General features: G+C 43.7%; 1 protein-coding gene across 1 annotated transcript in view; it reads left to right on the forward strand.

Moving 5' to 3' along the window:
* The window catches only part of LOC141128088 (extracellular calcium-sensing receptor-like), a 29,658-nt gene extending 13,505 nt beyond the window's left edge, over nucleotides 1-16,153 (forward strand). The window contains exons 3-6 of the mRNA XM_073615159.1: nucleotides 1,687-2,238; nucleotides 2,592-2,776; nucleotides 2,953-3,167; nucleotides 15,216-16,153. Coding sequence (XP_073471260.1) covers nucleotides 1,687-2,238; nucleotides 2,592-2,776; nucleotides 2,953-3,167; nucleotides 15,216-16,153 — 1,890 coding nt within the window. The remainder of the gene's footprint in view (nucleotides 1-1,686; nucleotides 2,239-2,591; nucleotides 2,777-2,952; nucleotides 3,168-15,215) is intronic.
* Nucleotides 16,154-17,134: the final 981 nt, after the last annotated feature.

Consider the following 17,134-nt stretch of genomic DNA (forward strand, 5'->3'; position numbering starts at 1 on the left):
CACTGCATTTTACATGATGATGCCAAGAAACTAACCACAGAACAAGTCTTCGGGGAGAGGAGAAGAGAACGAGAGTAAGCTGGAGCGATGAGTCAGGTATGTAATAAAGCTCAGCTACCCCTAGACTAAAGCAGCATTTAGTCCTTGGAACTTGGTGGCACCCCAGTGCAAGGGTTGTTTTTCCTGTTCGTCTTTCAGGACAGCCACCATAGAGAGAGACCTTGGCTTCTCCCATCTCAGGAAACACCGCCTTATACTGCAGGATTTAAGCCTCACCATCCCGCCGGCCCTCAGTTCTGGTGTTTCCTCCGGTGGGGAGACAAAGCTAAGGGGCTGGGGCTGAACAGCTGGGGAGGCTGAGGCCAATTGTTTCCTGAGGGGGGAGACGAGGGTCTCTCTCTCTCTTTTTCCCTGCAGTCTGGTAGGCTAGGGAGCCTGGAAGGTTCCTGGATGACCGCATCCTGTGCTGGGGGGGTCCGCTTTCTTCCGCCCAGGTGGAGGCATTGCGGAAGTGCACTGAGGCTGCCCTGTACTTTGCAGCCAGCGATGGAGCTCTGGGAGCTGGGCCTGGATGACGGGTGACATCAGTTCCGGTGGGGGGTGGGCACTTCCGCCGGATCCATGGCTTCCGTTTCCGGCCACGAGATCTGAAAGCGTGCCGGGCGCCAGGCTGGTGTGGCCTTGTTTTTGCTGTGGGGACAGCGCACAGAGGCAGGAGAGACCACCGATCCTCACCGGGAAATGTCAGGAAACGGAGGCTTCACGAGCAGCTCCTGGAGACTCCAGCATTAGCAACTCAAAGATAAATGAAACCCTGGAGTGGTGTTCCTTTACCCTGTCCCAGGAGCTCCACGGGTATTTGTCCCCCTTGGTAGTCGGTGGGGGAGGTGGGGGCATGTATCTGGGACCCTGGTGGTGGTCGGTCCTGGGGAGGGCACCCCTGGTGGTCCTGTGTGTTAAGCGCTGGTGGTCAGTGCAGGCATTTATGGCAAGAGCAAGGCCACGGATAAAGTCAAGGCGCCCCACATCTCCAAGAAGAAATGTCCTTCAAGCAGAGCCACGATGGGGGAATATTGGACCAAGGCACTCTGTAAGGAGTGCATTGAGGGGTTAATGAGGGAGCAGTGAGTGGAACAATGTACAGACCTAGCAGCATCCATTAAGGAGCTTTCTAGCACCTTCCAGTCTTTTAAGACACTCTTTTCTAGCTTCTAGATGCAACAGCCCCAGGTTAATCCTTCACCAGAGCAGCAGAGCATTGCATCAAGCTCAGTGGATGCTCCCTCCGTGAGCGGAGAGAGGCCAGGGGGCTCCAGAGAGGAAATTGAGGAAGAACCAGACAGCGACTCTTCAGACTCTCAAGGATGGGGAATCCACAAGAACCTCTCACTACAAACTTTGCCCAGAGGAAGTGGAGGAGCTCTTAGGAGCTATTCATACCACTTTAGGAATCCAGGAGGAAAAGAGGAAGCTGTCACTCCATGACCAGATGTGCAAGGGCCTTGGGAGCACAAAAAAAGAGTGTTTCCAGTCCACGACGTCTTGGTCCATACCATCAAGAGGGAGTGGCAAGACCCCAAAAGGGAACCTTTCTTTTCAAGGGCTCTGAAACGCAGGTTTTCCTTTGCGGAAGAGGAGGCACTAGTCTGGAATAAATCACCTAAACTAGACGCAACCTTTTCACAGGTCTCCAGGCATACTGACTTGGCCTTTGAGGACATGGGGGAGCTTTCGGACCCCATGAGCAAGAGTTTGGACTCACGCTTGAGGAAATCCTGGAACTCGTCACTGGTAAACCTCAAGCCCGCCATGGCGGCCACAGTGGTGGCCCGCAACATGGAATATTGGTTGACACAGATTAGGGCGCACATTGAAGCAGGAACACCAAAAGAAATGATCCTGACTTCTTTCCCCATGCTCCTTAAAGGGGTGGCACACATTGCGGATGCGTTGGCTGAATCGGTGCGCATGTCCTCAAGATCCGCAGCCCTGACCAATTCAGCAAGGAAGGCCCTATGGCTTAAGACATGGCAGGGAGATAGCGCGTCCAAGGTCAAGCTCTGCGGGATTCCACTCACAGGGGATTTGTCGTTTAGGCCAGGTTTGGAGGCCATCTTGGATCAGACAGCTGACAAGAAAAAGGCCTTTGCCATTGAAAGAAAATATGAAGAGAAGACTAAAAGAAAGTCTCACCCTCAGAGGAAGTTTGAAGCCCCAAAACCTGATCAGCAGAAAAAGGTTTGGGGGCAGAAGGGCAAAGGGCGTGGGGGGGGTCGATTTTTCGCCCTCCTGAACAGCCCAAAAAAACTCAATGACGGATTAACCACGTTGGGAGGGAGATTGGGGCCTTCCTCCCACAGTGGGAGATGATCACCTCCAACCAGTTTGTGTTAGGGATCATAAAAAAGGCTGGAGCTTTCAAAACCTCCCCCGCCCAGACTTCTGGTCACCGAGCTGACAAAGTGCGCAGAAAAGTCTTCAGCTCTTCTATCCTCCTACTTACAGGAGTTGGTGGAACAGTAGGTGGTGGTATGAGTCCCAACAGGAGAGACCGGCAGAGGCTTCTATTCCCACATCTTTTGGTCCACAAGCCTTCAGGAAAGTTCAGGTTTATCCTAAACCTGAAGCCTCTGAACGTCTCAGTAACCTACAGGAGGTTCCAAATGGACTACTCGGTGAAGGCATTTCTTCCCTCAAACTGCTTCATGGCATTGATAGATTTGAAAGACGCCTATCTGCACATCCCTGTCGCAGAAGGCTACCAGAAGTTCCTCAGGTTGGTGGTAAAAACCAGAGAAGGGATGTTCCAGTTCAGGACCCTCCCCTTCGGACTATCATCTTCCCCCTGCATCTTCACCAAAGTCATGGTGGAGGTCCTGGCTTTTCTGCGGCTCAAAGGCATCTCGGTAGTCGCAAACTTGGATGATCTACTCCTGTTTGCTTCTTCCCCAGAGCAGTTGTCCCAGGATCTACAGGTGACAAGAGGTATCCTAGAAAGATTGGGATGGCTCTTGAACCTGCAGAAATCCAACTTAGTTCCATCCCAATAGGTCACCTTCTTGGGCTACGTGTTGGATTCAACAAAGCAGAAGGTCTTCCTTCTCTTAGAGAAGATCCAGAAGGTGGACAGGGCAATGTTATTGCTCCAGGGCAGCCGTCGGGTCTCTGTAAGACAAGCCATGTCAGCTTTGGGCTTACTAACATCCACGCCCCCTGCATTTTCGCCCTTTGCAGCTGTTCATTCTGGGGTTTGGGGACCACACTCATGGGTCCCTGGACTCCCTGATATTTGTTCCGAGTCAAGTCAAGAGGTCTCTTTGGTGGTAGAGAAAGGTGGAAGAAATCTGTCACGAGGCCTGGAGTGGATCCTACCGGTATCCAAGACTGTCATGACCGATGCGAGAGGCACAGGTTGGGGGACGCACCTAGATTCCCAGATGGCGCAAGGTACCTGGGAGAGAAAGGATGCAAAGAAGTCCTTGAACTGGAGGGAGCTGAGAGCAATAGCCTTGACACTCAGAGCCTTTCAGAGAGAACTCCAGGGACAGCACGTGCGGGTCCGCTTGGACAACTCCTCAGCAGGGGCCTATATCAACAGGCAAGGGGGTACCAGGAGCAGATTCCTGTGGGTCCTGGTGGAAACATCCTCAAGTGGGCCGAAGCCAAGGTTCTATCCCTCTCAGCGGTACATTTGAAGGGGCAACAGAACCAGGTAGCAGACTTTCTCAGCAGGAAAATGCTGAGAGAGGGCGACTGGGTTTTGAACCAGGACATCCTTGAAATGGTCACACGAAAGTGGGGGGGGTTGCCATGTGTGGACCTCTTTGCTTCGAGGGAGAACACAAAGGCACGCCTCTTCTTCTCCCTGAGCAGATGGGACGGGGTGGTCGGATTGGACGCACTGGCTCAGAGCTGGTGGTTCTCCAGGTGTTATGCCCTCCCCCTCCTGTAGTGGTGACTCTCTTAGGTTGCAGAAAAAAAGAGACTCAAGCTATCTACCTAAAGGTGTGGAGACACTTCAATAGCTGGTGCACAGAAAGCTCCTTTGACATACGCATCTCAGTAGCAGTGTTGGAATTTCTGCAATCAGGAGCGGACAAGAGGTTAGCCCTTAGCACTTTAAAAGGACAGTTATCCACCTGGAAAAGCCACTAGCAACAGATCCATGGATAGCCAGGTTTTTTAAAGCCTTAGTCAGACAGAGACCAGTCAGAACCCCCCCTTCCCTGTGTGGGATTTCTCCTTAGTATTACAGGCCCTCACTGGGGAGCCATTTGAGCCGCTGGGGTCCTGTGCGTTAAAATTGCTCACCCTCAAGACGGAGATTTTTGGTGGCGATCACTACGGCAAGAAGGGTTAGTGAACTTGAAGCCCTCTCCATTAGGGCACCTTTTTTTCAGATTTTCCCAGACCGTGTGATTTTTAAAACGGATCCAGCCTTTTTGCCACAGATGGCTTCTAAGTTTCATAGAGGCCAGGAAATAATTTTGCCTACCTTCTCTTTGAGTCCCGTGAGGGAACAGGAACATATTTTTCATAAATTGGACGTTAGAAGGTGCGTCCTTCAGTACTTAGTACGAAACAGTTTAGGAAATCAGATTCCTTTTGTGTTGTTTTCAGGGGCTAGGAAGGGGTCCAGAGCCTCTAGACATTCAATAGGCAGATGGTTGAGGTTAGCCATTATTCAGGCCTATGTGGTCGGGGCGTTGGAGCCCCCAGAGGGTATTAAGGCACATTCCACCAGGGCAATGGCGACTTCTCAAGCAGAGTGGGCTGGTGCTTCTCCAGAGCAGATCTGTAAAGCTGCAAAGTGGTCTAGCTTTGCCACCTTCGTGAAGCACTACAGGTTGGAACTGCTATCAGCCAAAGACCAGGCCTTTGGGTGTAAAGTGCTGCAGGCAGTAGTCCCACCCTAAGGTAAGATGCTCGCTTATCCTCTCTATGGTGGCTGTGCTGAAAGACGAACAGGGGGAAAACGGAGTTACTCTTACCAGTAACATCCTTTTCCAGGAGTCTTTCAGGACAGCACCGGTACCCACCCAAATTGTTGGCTAACCCTGAGAGCTCATCACATGAGACCGTCAGGTAAGATAAAGGTTAGTATGACGTATTCTTGTGTCTCCCCAGCTGGCCAGAGGTACTCTTGAAGAATTGAGGGGCTGGTGGGACGGTGAGGCTTAAATCTTGCAGTATAAGGCGGTGTTTCCTGAGATGGGAGGAGCCAAGGTCTCTCTCTATGGTGGCTGTCCTGAAAGACTCCTGTAAAAGGATGTTACCGGTGTAGAAGAGCGTCCCAGAGAGAGCCAGGAAGAGTCCTGTTCGGGGTTTATACATCTCCCAGGCTCCTCTAATACACGTTCAGGGATCTCTGATCCATGGTCCAGTTCAAGTCTTGGTCCTCTCCCCCAGGCTAATTTAAGCTCACCTGAGCAGACAGCCTTTGCTCTTGGCCTGGGATACTCAGACAACTTCTGTGTAGGAGAGCAAAAAGGTATGTGGAAGCTGACAAGCTGTAGGCTTGCTCAGCCTGTTAGTTAGGATCTGTAAATATTGTTTAGTTAGTGCCGAGACACGGCTAGGTTTTGTTTTGGCTATTTTTGTTCCTGTTTGTTTTTTTTTGGAACACTGTACAGCACCTGTATATAGACTTGTATATATCACAAATAAACACCGCACTGTTTGTCACTATTTCACTGGATTTGGTCTCTGTGCCTGAAAGACTGCTCATCCCAGGGAGCTTTGTACCTGCTACATGTCCCCCAGGTTACACCGGTAAGAGTAAATTAGGCTTTATTCAGAGATCCACCTTAAAAGATTATAAAAAAAAAGTGAAAACAGAGCAGATTTTTTAAATGGTAAGGATTACAAATCTACACGTGTCTTCCAGTTTTCCCCCAGAACTGAAATATTAGTAATTATTCACTAATGTAGCTTTTTTTTCTGTTTTTTGCATTATTTAGATCAGTTATGGTGCAACAAATCCTAGGTTAACCAATAAACAAATCTACCCATCCTTCTTCCAAACCCTCCCCAGTGATCAGACTCAGTATCTGGCAATTGCTAAGCTGTTGAAGCATTTTGGTTGGACATGGATTGGTGTTATTATGTCTGGTGATGATGCTGGAGAGAAACAAAGTCAAGAGCTACAAAAACAGGCCACTGAACATGGCATCTGCATTGAATACATTATTGGACTACTATCTGCTCAAAGCTTGAGGAGACTGGATATGACAAGTAAAAAAAAGATTTTTAATCATTCGACCTCTCGTGTGGTTGTACTTTGTGGCACAATTTCAGTAAACATATTACATTTTATTGAAGAAGATGGTAGTGTTGGCCATGAGAAGACATACATTATTCCAACAAGTCCAGCTCCTATTTATTATCTAAACACACATGGAAAAACTTCCATACATGGAAGTCTGGTGTTTTCACCACCTTCTAAATCAATCCCACATTTGAAGAGGTTTTTAGAGGAAGTCAGCCTAGAAAATTATAGGAATGACTCTTTATTTGAACATATAACTGCATTGCTTTTCAAGTGCAGAACTTCATCTCTATCATTTGATAGGGAAATTGAGATCCAATATCAAATTACACTTCACAAATGTAACAGCAGTGTACGTTTAGCTGACTTTTCTGGATATCTATATTATACTCATAAGTTTGCAACAACCTACCATGTGTACAATGCTGTCTATGCCATGGCACATGCTGTACATGAGATGCAATTATATACATCCAGGAATCTTAACATAAGCCCAATAAATCATAGATATTTGCTAAAGGTAAAGAAAATTATGACCCTTCTATAGGAGCTGTGTAGCATTTTCTACAGGACAGTGTAGCTTAAAGATACCTTTTGATCTCAATTCTTCAACCCTTAATCCCTAATATCTCCCTTAACACACAGTTATCCAAAGGAGTAACTCAGGTATCTGACTTGTACTCCCACAATTTGTTTAAGTCCTTCTCATCATTACAATCCACATACAACTTTTCTACTTCAGAGTATTATAGGTACTCTCAGATGACCCAAGGTCTGCTCCAACCCTCAGTTACAACTTGGCATGGAAGTATTTTTCTGACAAAGCAGTCACCACTAAGGGCATTACTCTCTTTTACAATCTCCTGCAAGACAAATTTTCCTTTCATAAACTACCCCCCCTTTCAAAAATTGGAGCTTGAACTAGGCCACTCCTTTACCAATTCCCAGTGGAAGGCAATGCTTCAGGCTCCCTTTAAAGCCACATGCACTACAAACCTCTGGGAACTCACCTTCAAGATCAACTTGCGTTGGTATATTACACTTATAATTTTGCACAAGATAGACCCCACCACATTGCATTTGTGCTGGAGGAACTGTGGGGAATTGGGGAACCTATTCCATGTCCTCTAGAAATGCACCAGAGTATCAACTTCATGGAAGGACATCTATCACCTAATCTCAGAAATCATCCAGTTCCCCCTATCACTCACACCTGAACTGGCCCTTCTGAATATTGGCATTGCCAATATTCCACCTGAACCCCAATACCTTCTTACCCATGTGTGGCTGGCCACCTGACTAGTAATATTATGTCACTGGAAATCATCTGATGCCCTGTCTAGATCTGAGGTAGTCAATTTAGTACACACCCACTGTATGTATGAACACATGCTTGCATCTAGCCAAGGTCGACTATCTAAGATAGATTGTTATTGGGTCCCCTGGATTGCCTGGTACACCCAAGCTCATTCTGGTAAGCCATTGTTAACTCTAATCTTCTGTTTTGTATCCTTATACATTTTCTAATAAAGATATATTAAAAGTAAAGATACCTTTTGAGTAAAATGAGATGACAGGACTGCAATGAAAAAAAAAAAAACTTGATTTGATTTGAAAAACAAAATGTTAGCAAATGGTGAGTTGTGGCAAGGAATGAAAAAAAAAGCATTTGCCCTTCTATCTGAAAAAATACACTGTGGTTGCTATGGAGCGCCGTGAGAGCATGGATGAGCAATGAAGAGCAATAAAGGGCTCCCAATTTGTTTCTTTTCAAACAGAAACCTTGTCCAGGTGAAATGAACTACTGATAAGGCATGGTCATTTGGTTTACTTATAGGGGATACATACTAAGTAGAGAGGGATGCAAATGATATTACTGTGGCCTAAGATCACCTAAAACATTTAGGAAACCATGGGCTAGCCAAACTGGTGACTGTGAGTAATACTTTCAGCGTAACAACCATCTCATGTAGGCACTTAAATGTGTGTTAAATGTGCAAGATGTGTATTAGATGGAGCTTTACTTTTCTTAACAAGGTATGCATGCTTCATTGATCTAAAGCAGGGATATCTTGTTAAGGAAGTTAAAGCTGCATTGAATACACCTCTCACATCTCCACTCTTCTTCCAAATGTCTATTATGCCGCGTACACACGTGCGGACTTTACGGCAGACTTGGTCCGGCAGACCGGACTCTGTTGGACAATTCGATCGTGTGTGGGCTCCAGCGGACTTTTTTTTCCCAAAAGTCAGACGGACCTAGAAATAAAACATATTTCAAATCTTTCCGACACACTCAAATCCGGTTAAAAAATCCGCTCGTCTGTATGCTAGTCCGACGGACTAAAACTGACGCTAGGGCAGCTATTGGCTACTGGCTATCAACTTCCTTATTTTAGTCCGGTCGTACGTCATTACGTACAAATCCGTCGGACTTTGGTGTGATCGTGTGAGTCCAAGTCCGTTCGGACCTAATCCATCGAAAAGTCCACTCGTGTGTACGAGGCATCAGTCTTACTGCTTTTTTTCTTTGTACCTCAGCACCACTATTAGGTCTATCTATGGGTGATCCCTCACAGGCAAATCCTTCCCTCAACAGATCACTTTTCTGCAGCAATTGGTTCTAAATCCAAGCCTCCTGATACTAAGAAATGTTCCCTAGTTGGGTGGTTATTCATGCTGATTGATGCAGGGAGGTGAGCTGCCAAGGAAGGATCATCATGGCAGCAGTATCTGACGATGAGTTCATGCCACATGATTACAGCTATTTCACACTATTCCACTATAAGTAGGCTTGATTTAAATTCTCAATACTTGCAGCTAAAAAAAATACACTGTAGTGGATTTTTATTGCATAATATACCTTAGTTTTTTTCATTGAAGGTCTGTGTTTCTCATGAATTAGTATTATAGGGAGTATAATACCCTGCCCCACAGTTCTGTGGAAAAGTTTTAGGCAGGTGTGAGGAAATGCAGGTGTTAATATGTGAAATATTTGGCTGTAGTAGGAAGCAGTTTGCTGAAGGGCTGAAGAGAGGTACACTAATGAATATCTGCAGGCAACAGTAAAGCATGGTGGAGGTTCTTTGCACGTTTGGGGCTGCATTTTTGCAAATGGATTTGATCAGGATCAATGGTGTCCTCAATGCTAAGAAATACAGACTGAGACTTATCCATCCTGCCATACATTCAGGGAGGTGTGTGATTGGCCCCAAATTTATTCTGCAGCAGGACAACGACCCCAAACATGCAGCCAGTCAGCGGTAGCCATTCCATAAATGCCTGCCCCCCTAATCTCCATGCGCCTGCCCCTAATCTCAATGCAGGGCGGGCGCCCGACGCATAGATTTCTACAAGCTTTTTTTTTTTCGAAGCACATGATTAGAGCCTGAGGCTCTAATTGGCTTCAAAAAGGTTAGGCTCGGGATTCACCTGAGCCCACCCAATCATTATTCGCTATTGTCTTCCTGCTTCTCTTCCTGGCCAATCAGGACAGGAATCTGATTGGCCGGGAGAAGAAGCTGGGGAAGCTAAGGAATCTGCCCGTGACCTGGGTGGTGTAAGTGTGGACCTGGCAGGGGGGTTTTGTTTCATACTTTTCATGATTTTTATTCCATTTATGGTTATATGTCCTAGTTTAGTTGTTCTTTCAATTTGGGATACACACATTTCAAATTCCATGTCCAACTTTTCATCTGCTATTAAACTGCCTATGTTGGCATTTCATTGTTGCAATGTTCTACTATCCTGCCCAATTTGAATTCAAACTACACACACTTTCACCACTATATTCCACAAACTTCCTTGGTCTCCTGAAACATAGAGATGTGGTTGTTATTGCAGCACTTTATAAGAAGACTTAATTTCAAAGATCTCACTGGATGGAGAATCTTCTTTAATGAGAGAGGGGAGATGGCCACATTATATTTCATATTTAATTACGTATTTCTTAATGATGTGCAATATGGTTTCCAGAAGGTTGGAATATTTTGTCCAAAATTTCTCAAAGAAGATCAGCTTGATCTCTTTAATAACATCATCTGGAAATATAAGGAGGTCAGTATTCTTATGGTCTTCTCTCTGTACAGTATGTATGTTTTGTGATAATTAAATTACATGTAACTTTGTTTCAAGGCCTTCTGGTCAGTCCAATAACATCACAGGTCATACCTTTTCTACAGGCAGTGGACAATTATTTAATGCTATGCTGAACAGTACTCACATAATTATGCTTAAGGACTGTTTAGTATTCTGATGTCATGCCTGGGATTTTTGGTGAGCGTGGTTTCAGTACAAACTTGGGTTTGACTGAACCCAGAAGGCATCTGTTCTTGGACCAGTATGGTACACAAAGGGGTAGTGGTGCCTGTGACATCATTAACTTAATATCGCCATGTAATCATATTTGGTCATTGATGTCTAGAACATCCCTGCCCCTTTGTGTTCATGCAACTGACAACTGATTTCTATGCGGCACTGACAGACAACTTCAGGGATTGTCCGAACATGGGTTAGGATCCAACCCAGAGTCACACCCAAGCTCATTCCTATCTGAGATCAGAAGAAGAGAGTTAATTGACATTCAGCATCATTCAACACCTCTGATCCCAGGCCTGGAAGGCTGTTGGTGTCTGGTAGAAAGGAATTACTGTGAGGATAGCTCTGGAATAAGGGTGAGTATTACAGCAAAAGTTTCATCTAAAAAAAAAATGTTGCTAAGCTGTTTATTTTTTATTTATAAAATGTTTAAATGGAGTTAGGCTTTAATGGCAAACACTATTCAAAAGTGATATTTAATTTACTTTTCTATGAAGCTGAAAAATCTGATTAGTGGTGTTCCACAGAGAGATAAGCAAACACTAATCCAAACTACAGCAGTCCAGAGTAATGTACAAGTTTTGGGTAAAGTAACTTACCCTCAGCAGTGCAGATCAGGGACATTATTTAAATTCTAGAAGACCTAGTGCACCTCATCGTAATTGAATGGCATGTGCACCATTTCAAGTCATGGTCGTGAGCTAGCTACATGTCCATTTTATATGGGCCATAAAATACCGCAGTGCCAGTATCACCCAGCCCCCACTACCTCTTCATTTTATCATATCATCATATATAAAGTTAATTTCAGAATATTACAACGCAGAGGAGTATAGATGAATTTAATCCCATTAAGGTAAACCTGTAATTGTCTCCCAAAACCTGTTTGCACTGTAAAGCTGCTGTTTTTGAGGGTCTTGTCACCATCCATCTTTCACTGAACAGTACAGGGCCAGCAGCCAGATTATCAGGATGGGATTTGACCGCTGTAAATCTTCTGAAGTAAAACCATCTTTCTTAGCATCAATTAAACATTGCAAATTAAAGAATTCAATTTTTCAGGACCCACAAGTGTCCCTTCATCTGGTCTGGTATTAAATGGAGATACTGTATGCACTATATTACCAAAAGTATTGGGACATCTGCCTTTACATACACATGAACTTTAATGGCATCCCTTAGTTCATAGGGTTCAATATTGAGTTGGCCCACCTTTTGCAGCAATAACAGCTTCAAGGCACTGATGTGGATGCAAAGGTCTGTCTCGCAGACTCCACTCTAATTCATCCCAAAGATGTTCTATCAGGTTATGACCAGGACTCTGTGCAGGCCAGTCAAGTTCCTCCACCCCAAACTCGCTCATCCATGTCTTTATGGACCTTGCTTTGTGCACTGGTGCACAGTCATGTTGGAACAGGAAGGGGCCATCCCCAAATTGTTCCCACAAAGTTGGGAGCATGAAATTGTCCAAAATGTCTTGGTATGCTGATGCCTTAAGAGTTCCCTTCACTGGAACTAAGGGGCCAAGCCCAACCTCTGAAAAACAACCCCACACCATAATCCCCCCTCCACCAAATGATTTGGACCAGTCCTGACCTCAACTCAATAGAACACTTTTGGGATGAAGTAGAGCAGAGACTTTCTCGTTCACATCAGGGCCTGACCTCACAAATGTGCTTCTGGAAGAATGGTCAATCATTCCCATAGACACACTCCTAAACCGTGTGGACACCCTTCCCAGAACAGTTAAAGCTGTTATAGCTGCAAAGGGTGGGCCAACTCAATATTAAACCCTACAGACTAAGACTGGGATGCCATTAAAGTTCATGTGCGTGTAAAGGCAGAAGTCCTAATACTGGAAATTTCAAGACTGTATTGGGGAGTTAAAGTAAGCATTAGTGTGTGTATTGGTGTGTTTTAGCCCACCCCCTAGAAAAATCTGCCATTTGCCATTCCCCAGTTCAGTGAGACTACCTCAATGACTAATATTGAATAAATTGTAGCGCTAAAAACACACATACACTAAAGGTAAATAAAAAATTCTAAGTGCATGTAAACATAATGTCCCAAAAGTAATATATAATCCAAAAGGACGATAGTCCGCAGTGAAAGCGAATAATCCGTGTATCAATCCTATCTGCTTCCCAACCGTCAACTTGTATGTCATCAGCTTTAGCGAATAGATGGAATACGCTTACCAGAGAGGTTGGATTCTACTGCCATAAGCATAGAATAAATGGAGCTTGATGCCACCCAGGGCAAAGTGGTGAAGTGTTGGAGGCAAGGGTAGAGCCTCTGGACGTCCCCTCTTTATCCACCGAAGCAGAGCCAAAATGGATTCCAAAAAACAGAGTGGTTTCTCAGTTCCCCAGGATATGTGGAAAGAAGAAGGAATGCTGTGACATGAAGCTTACTATATCCTTTTGACCAATGAGAATATGAAATTTCCCCATGTCCATATATATAGTTATAACTGCAGAGTGGGCGTCCACGTGTAGGAAGCCCGGGAACACAGCCAAAAAGTTGTGTTCCCGGGCTTCCTACACGTGGACGCCCACTCTGCAGTTATAACTATAACTATCTATATGGACATGGGGAAATTTCATATTCTCATTGGTCAAAAGGATATAGTAAGCTTCATGTCACAGCATTCCTTCTTTCCACATATCCTGGGGAACTGAGAAACCACTCTGTTTTTTGGAATCCATTTTGGCTCTGCTTCGGTGGATAAATCCATTTTGGCTCTGCTTCGGTGGATAAAGAGGGGACGTCCCGGCCCTGCAGAGGCTCTACCCTTGCCTCCAACACTTCACCACTTTGCCCTGGGTGGCATCAAGCTCCATTGATTCTATGCTTATGGCAGTAGAATCCAACCTCTCTGGTAAGCGTATTCCATCTATTCGCTAAAGCTGATGACATACAAGTTGACGGTTGGGAAGCAGACAGAATTGATACACGGATTATTCACTTTCACTGCGGACTATCGTCCTTTTGGATTATATATTACTTTTGGGACATTATGTTTACATGCACTTAGAATTTTTTTTTTACCTTTAGTGTATGTGTGTTTTTAGCGCTACAATTTATTCAATATTTGTTTTCTTTTTTGTCACATGGTTTGTAGCAGCTGGTTCTGTTTCTTTTGGGTAGCGCATTAATCATCTCCTCCTCACTGGTACCTCAATGACTAGAAAGACCACAATTATTGCAGAGGGTGCTGGCAGTTGGTAGAGTTTAGCTATGAGTTCGGGCCACTGTAACAAACAGAAAGTCAGACTATGGTAACAAAGTGAAACTATAGAGACAAGGGCAAATAAAAGATATCTCTTGCTAATAAAATATTGACCAGTTCTGGTTTATCTTTCCAGGCAGAACTTTTCTATTTATAGTTTTTTTTTTCTTTTAGGTTCCTATATCTACATGCTCTGAAGACTGTCCTCCAGGTTATAGAAGTGTCATTCAAAAGGGAATCCATCGGTGCTGCTTTGAATGCTTACAGTGTTCAGAGGGAGAAATATCTAATGAGACAGGTGTGAATGGGTCCTATATTTTCGGTGTGAATCCAATGAGTAGTTAGGTTTATCTCACATTTTTCGTAGGCACTACTGTTTTTTTTTCACATGAAGTGAACATCTCAGGTTCTAAACACTTTAAACTAGCAATATTACCAAGTGACAGGTACTTTACTGATGTGTATATTCAACAGTCCAGTGTCAGAGCCTCTACTCACCAACCTCTGGTATTGTACGGATGGTGTGGACCTTTTTTCCCCGGTGTCTTGCTTTGGCATGCTTCTGCTGGGCTCTGTCCCCCCCCCCCCCCATGCTCATTAATTCGGGAGGAAGGCTCTAATCAGAGAGTTCCAGCCACGTGGAATGCAGGGAAGGCTGACAGTTGAGATGTAACCCGATCCTCCAGCAACCAACTACACAGAGGGGCTCTGCTCCTCTTTGCCTTCAGGTACCTTCTATCCTGACTGTCATCACTAAAGATTGCCTCCTCCAGCAAACAACTACACAGAGGGGCTCTGCTCCTCTCTGCCTTCAGCTACCTTCTATCCTGACTTTTATCATTGAAGATTGCCTGCCTGAGGAGCCTGTAAACATGCTTAGGTCTGATGAGATATCTAGACCTCCCTGCAGAACACCAGCTCTGGGGAGTTGTCATTATAGACTCTGCTGTGTATGGACTCTTGCCCATGTAGGTACGCTGGGGCAGCCACAAGCCTGTAGTTAGGGACTAGGAAAACACTTCACTTCATGTTGAACTGTTGAGATTCTTATCTCTTTTATCTATTAAGCACCATCAATTTGAAAGCCTCCAAAGTGTTCAGAAAGATAACTACTCACTTTAACACATAAAAAGTGAATTGGTTAAATTGAATTAGAACATCTTTGCAGGTACACTCATTTTTCAAAGCATATTTGAATTTTTGTTTAACCTAACACTAGTCAGTCCTCTCCTTTTTTTGAATATTTTTTTTTTTAAATGTATGCAAAATCCGGAAATTATCATCAGCTGGAATTCCTTTTTTCATGCCAATAATTTACATATATGATACTATTTCTTTCACAGAAATGAAGGTGGTTTGGAACACAGTAACAACCTAACCTAATTGCTTAATTTTTAGACAAAGGATCATGCCATAAGTGCCCAGAAGACCAATGGCCAAATGACCACAACAAGTGTGTAATGAAGTCCATGGAATATCTGTCCTACAACAATGATACAATGGCTCTTCTGGTTTCCATCCTGTCTGCAATGTGTTTTCTTAAAACCACCATTATCTTTGCTATCTTCATTATATTTCAGGACTCACCAATAGTCAGAGGCAATAACAAAAATCTGAGCCTCATCCTCCTGGTCTCCATCATGCTGAGTTTTCTCTGTGTGTTTTTGTTTCTGGGACATCCTGTATGTGTATCCTGTATGCTCCGTCAGACATCATTTGGAATAATTTTTACAGTAGCAATATCCTCTCTTTTGGCCAAGACTATCATGGTCTACTCTGCCTTCAAAGCCACCAAACCTAGAAGTTCCTGGAGGAAACTCATTGGGGTGAAAAGGTCTTACTGTTTGGTTCTCATTTGTTTAGCTATACAAATTATAATCAATGTAATTTGGTTACTCATTTCTCCTCCATTCCCAGAAAGCAATGTTTACTTGTATGTTGACAAAATTATCATTCAATGTAATGAAGGATCCATGGTGGCATTTTCCATACTGCTGGGTTATATGGGACTCTTATCAGTTATCAGTTTCTTTGTGGCTTTCCTGGCCAGAAATTTACCAGATAGTTTCAATGAGGCCAAATACATCACCTTCAGCATGTTGGTGTTCTGCAGTGTCTGGGTCGCTTTTATCCCAGCTTATATGAGTAGTACAGGAAAAAACACTGTGCTTGTAGAGATATTTGCTATACTATGTTCCAGTGCTGGCATTTTAGTTTGCATATTCATTCCAAAATGTTATATTATATTAGTAAGACCAGATTTAAATTCAAGGACAAATTTACGGTTAAAGACACATAGTAGACATATAGACAGTAGTTTAAATCAATATAACTAAGTGGTCCTTATGATAAATATACATCATATTGCAAAAATAAGCACAGTAGCACCTCATAAGACCAATATGTATTAGAATATTAATTAAAATCACATGCTTCATTGTTTGTCCACTATTTTCTTCCATTCATAAGGTTATATAATAGTGTGTGTTTTTACATGAGTCATTCACAAAACGCTAAAATCTAATACTATATTTTGAACAAACTATTTCAATGCTAACATTGACTTGGATTTACTTGTTTGGATAAAATTTGGTGAATACTCCATTTTGAAAATAAAGGGGCCGAAGCCGTTCTATATGCCTCTATTGCTCAAACCCCCAACTACAATTCAGTCTGCTTCTCCTTTCAAAACTGTATTATTATTAAGTTATTTAAGACCTTTCCATGGCACCTTTGGAAAATAACACCCCTCTGATGAATACCTTAAAAAGCAAATTGCAAATATGTTCTGAGCTTCTACTATCTGTGGCAGGGATAATCAATCTTATTAAGATAATTTTGTTTCCTAAGTGCCTTTTTTGTTTTCCAATTATTTTTATTGAAAATTTGAAAAGGATTACATGTTTCCAACACTGTCAAACATAGAAAAGGAAGTATGCCAATGTATAATAGCAATACATTTAAGTTAAAAAAAATAGTATAGATGTAGCCTATGAATATATTTAGATGAGCACACCTCTTACATAACTTCGCTCAATGAGCAAATATTCAACAATAGGGTATAAAGGCAAATTTGTATACTTGTGCCCACATTCCCTATCGTTCCTGTAAATGAAAATTGGAGAGAGAGAGGAAAAATGGGATGAGAAGACCAGCAATTCATCACATAGGTCCCCATAAGTACTGAACCCAGAGGGGGTGAGAGGGCGTTTCCAAAGACCGTAACAACCGTGATAACTCGGTCACATCCTACACATCACTTAAAGCAGAGGGTCTTTTATTGTGTAGCTCGCTGGCAGATGAAAAGGAACATATTA

The sequence above is a fragment of the Aquarana catesbeiana genome, linkage group LG01 (assembly GCF_042186555.1).
Source record: "Aquarana catesbeiana isolate 2022-GZ linkage group LG01, ASM4218655v1, whole genome shotgun sequence".
NCBI classification, from domain to species: Eukaryota; Metazoa; Chordata; class Amphibia; order Anura; family Ranidae; genus Aquarana; species Aquarana catesbeiana.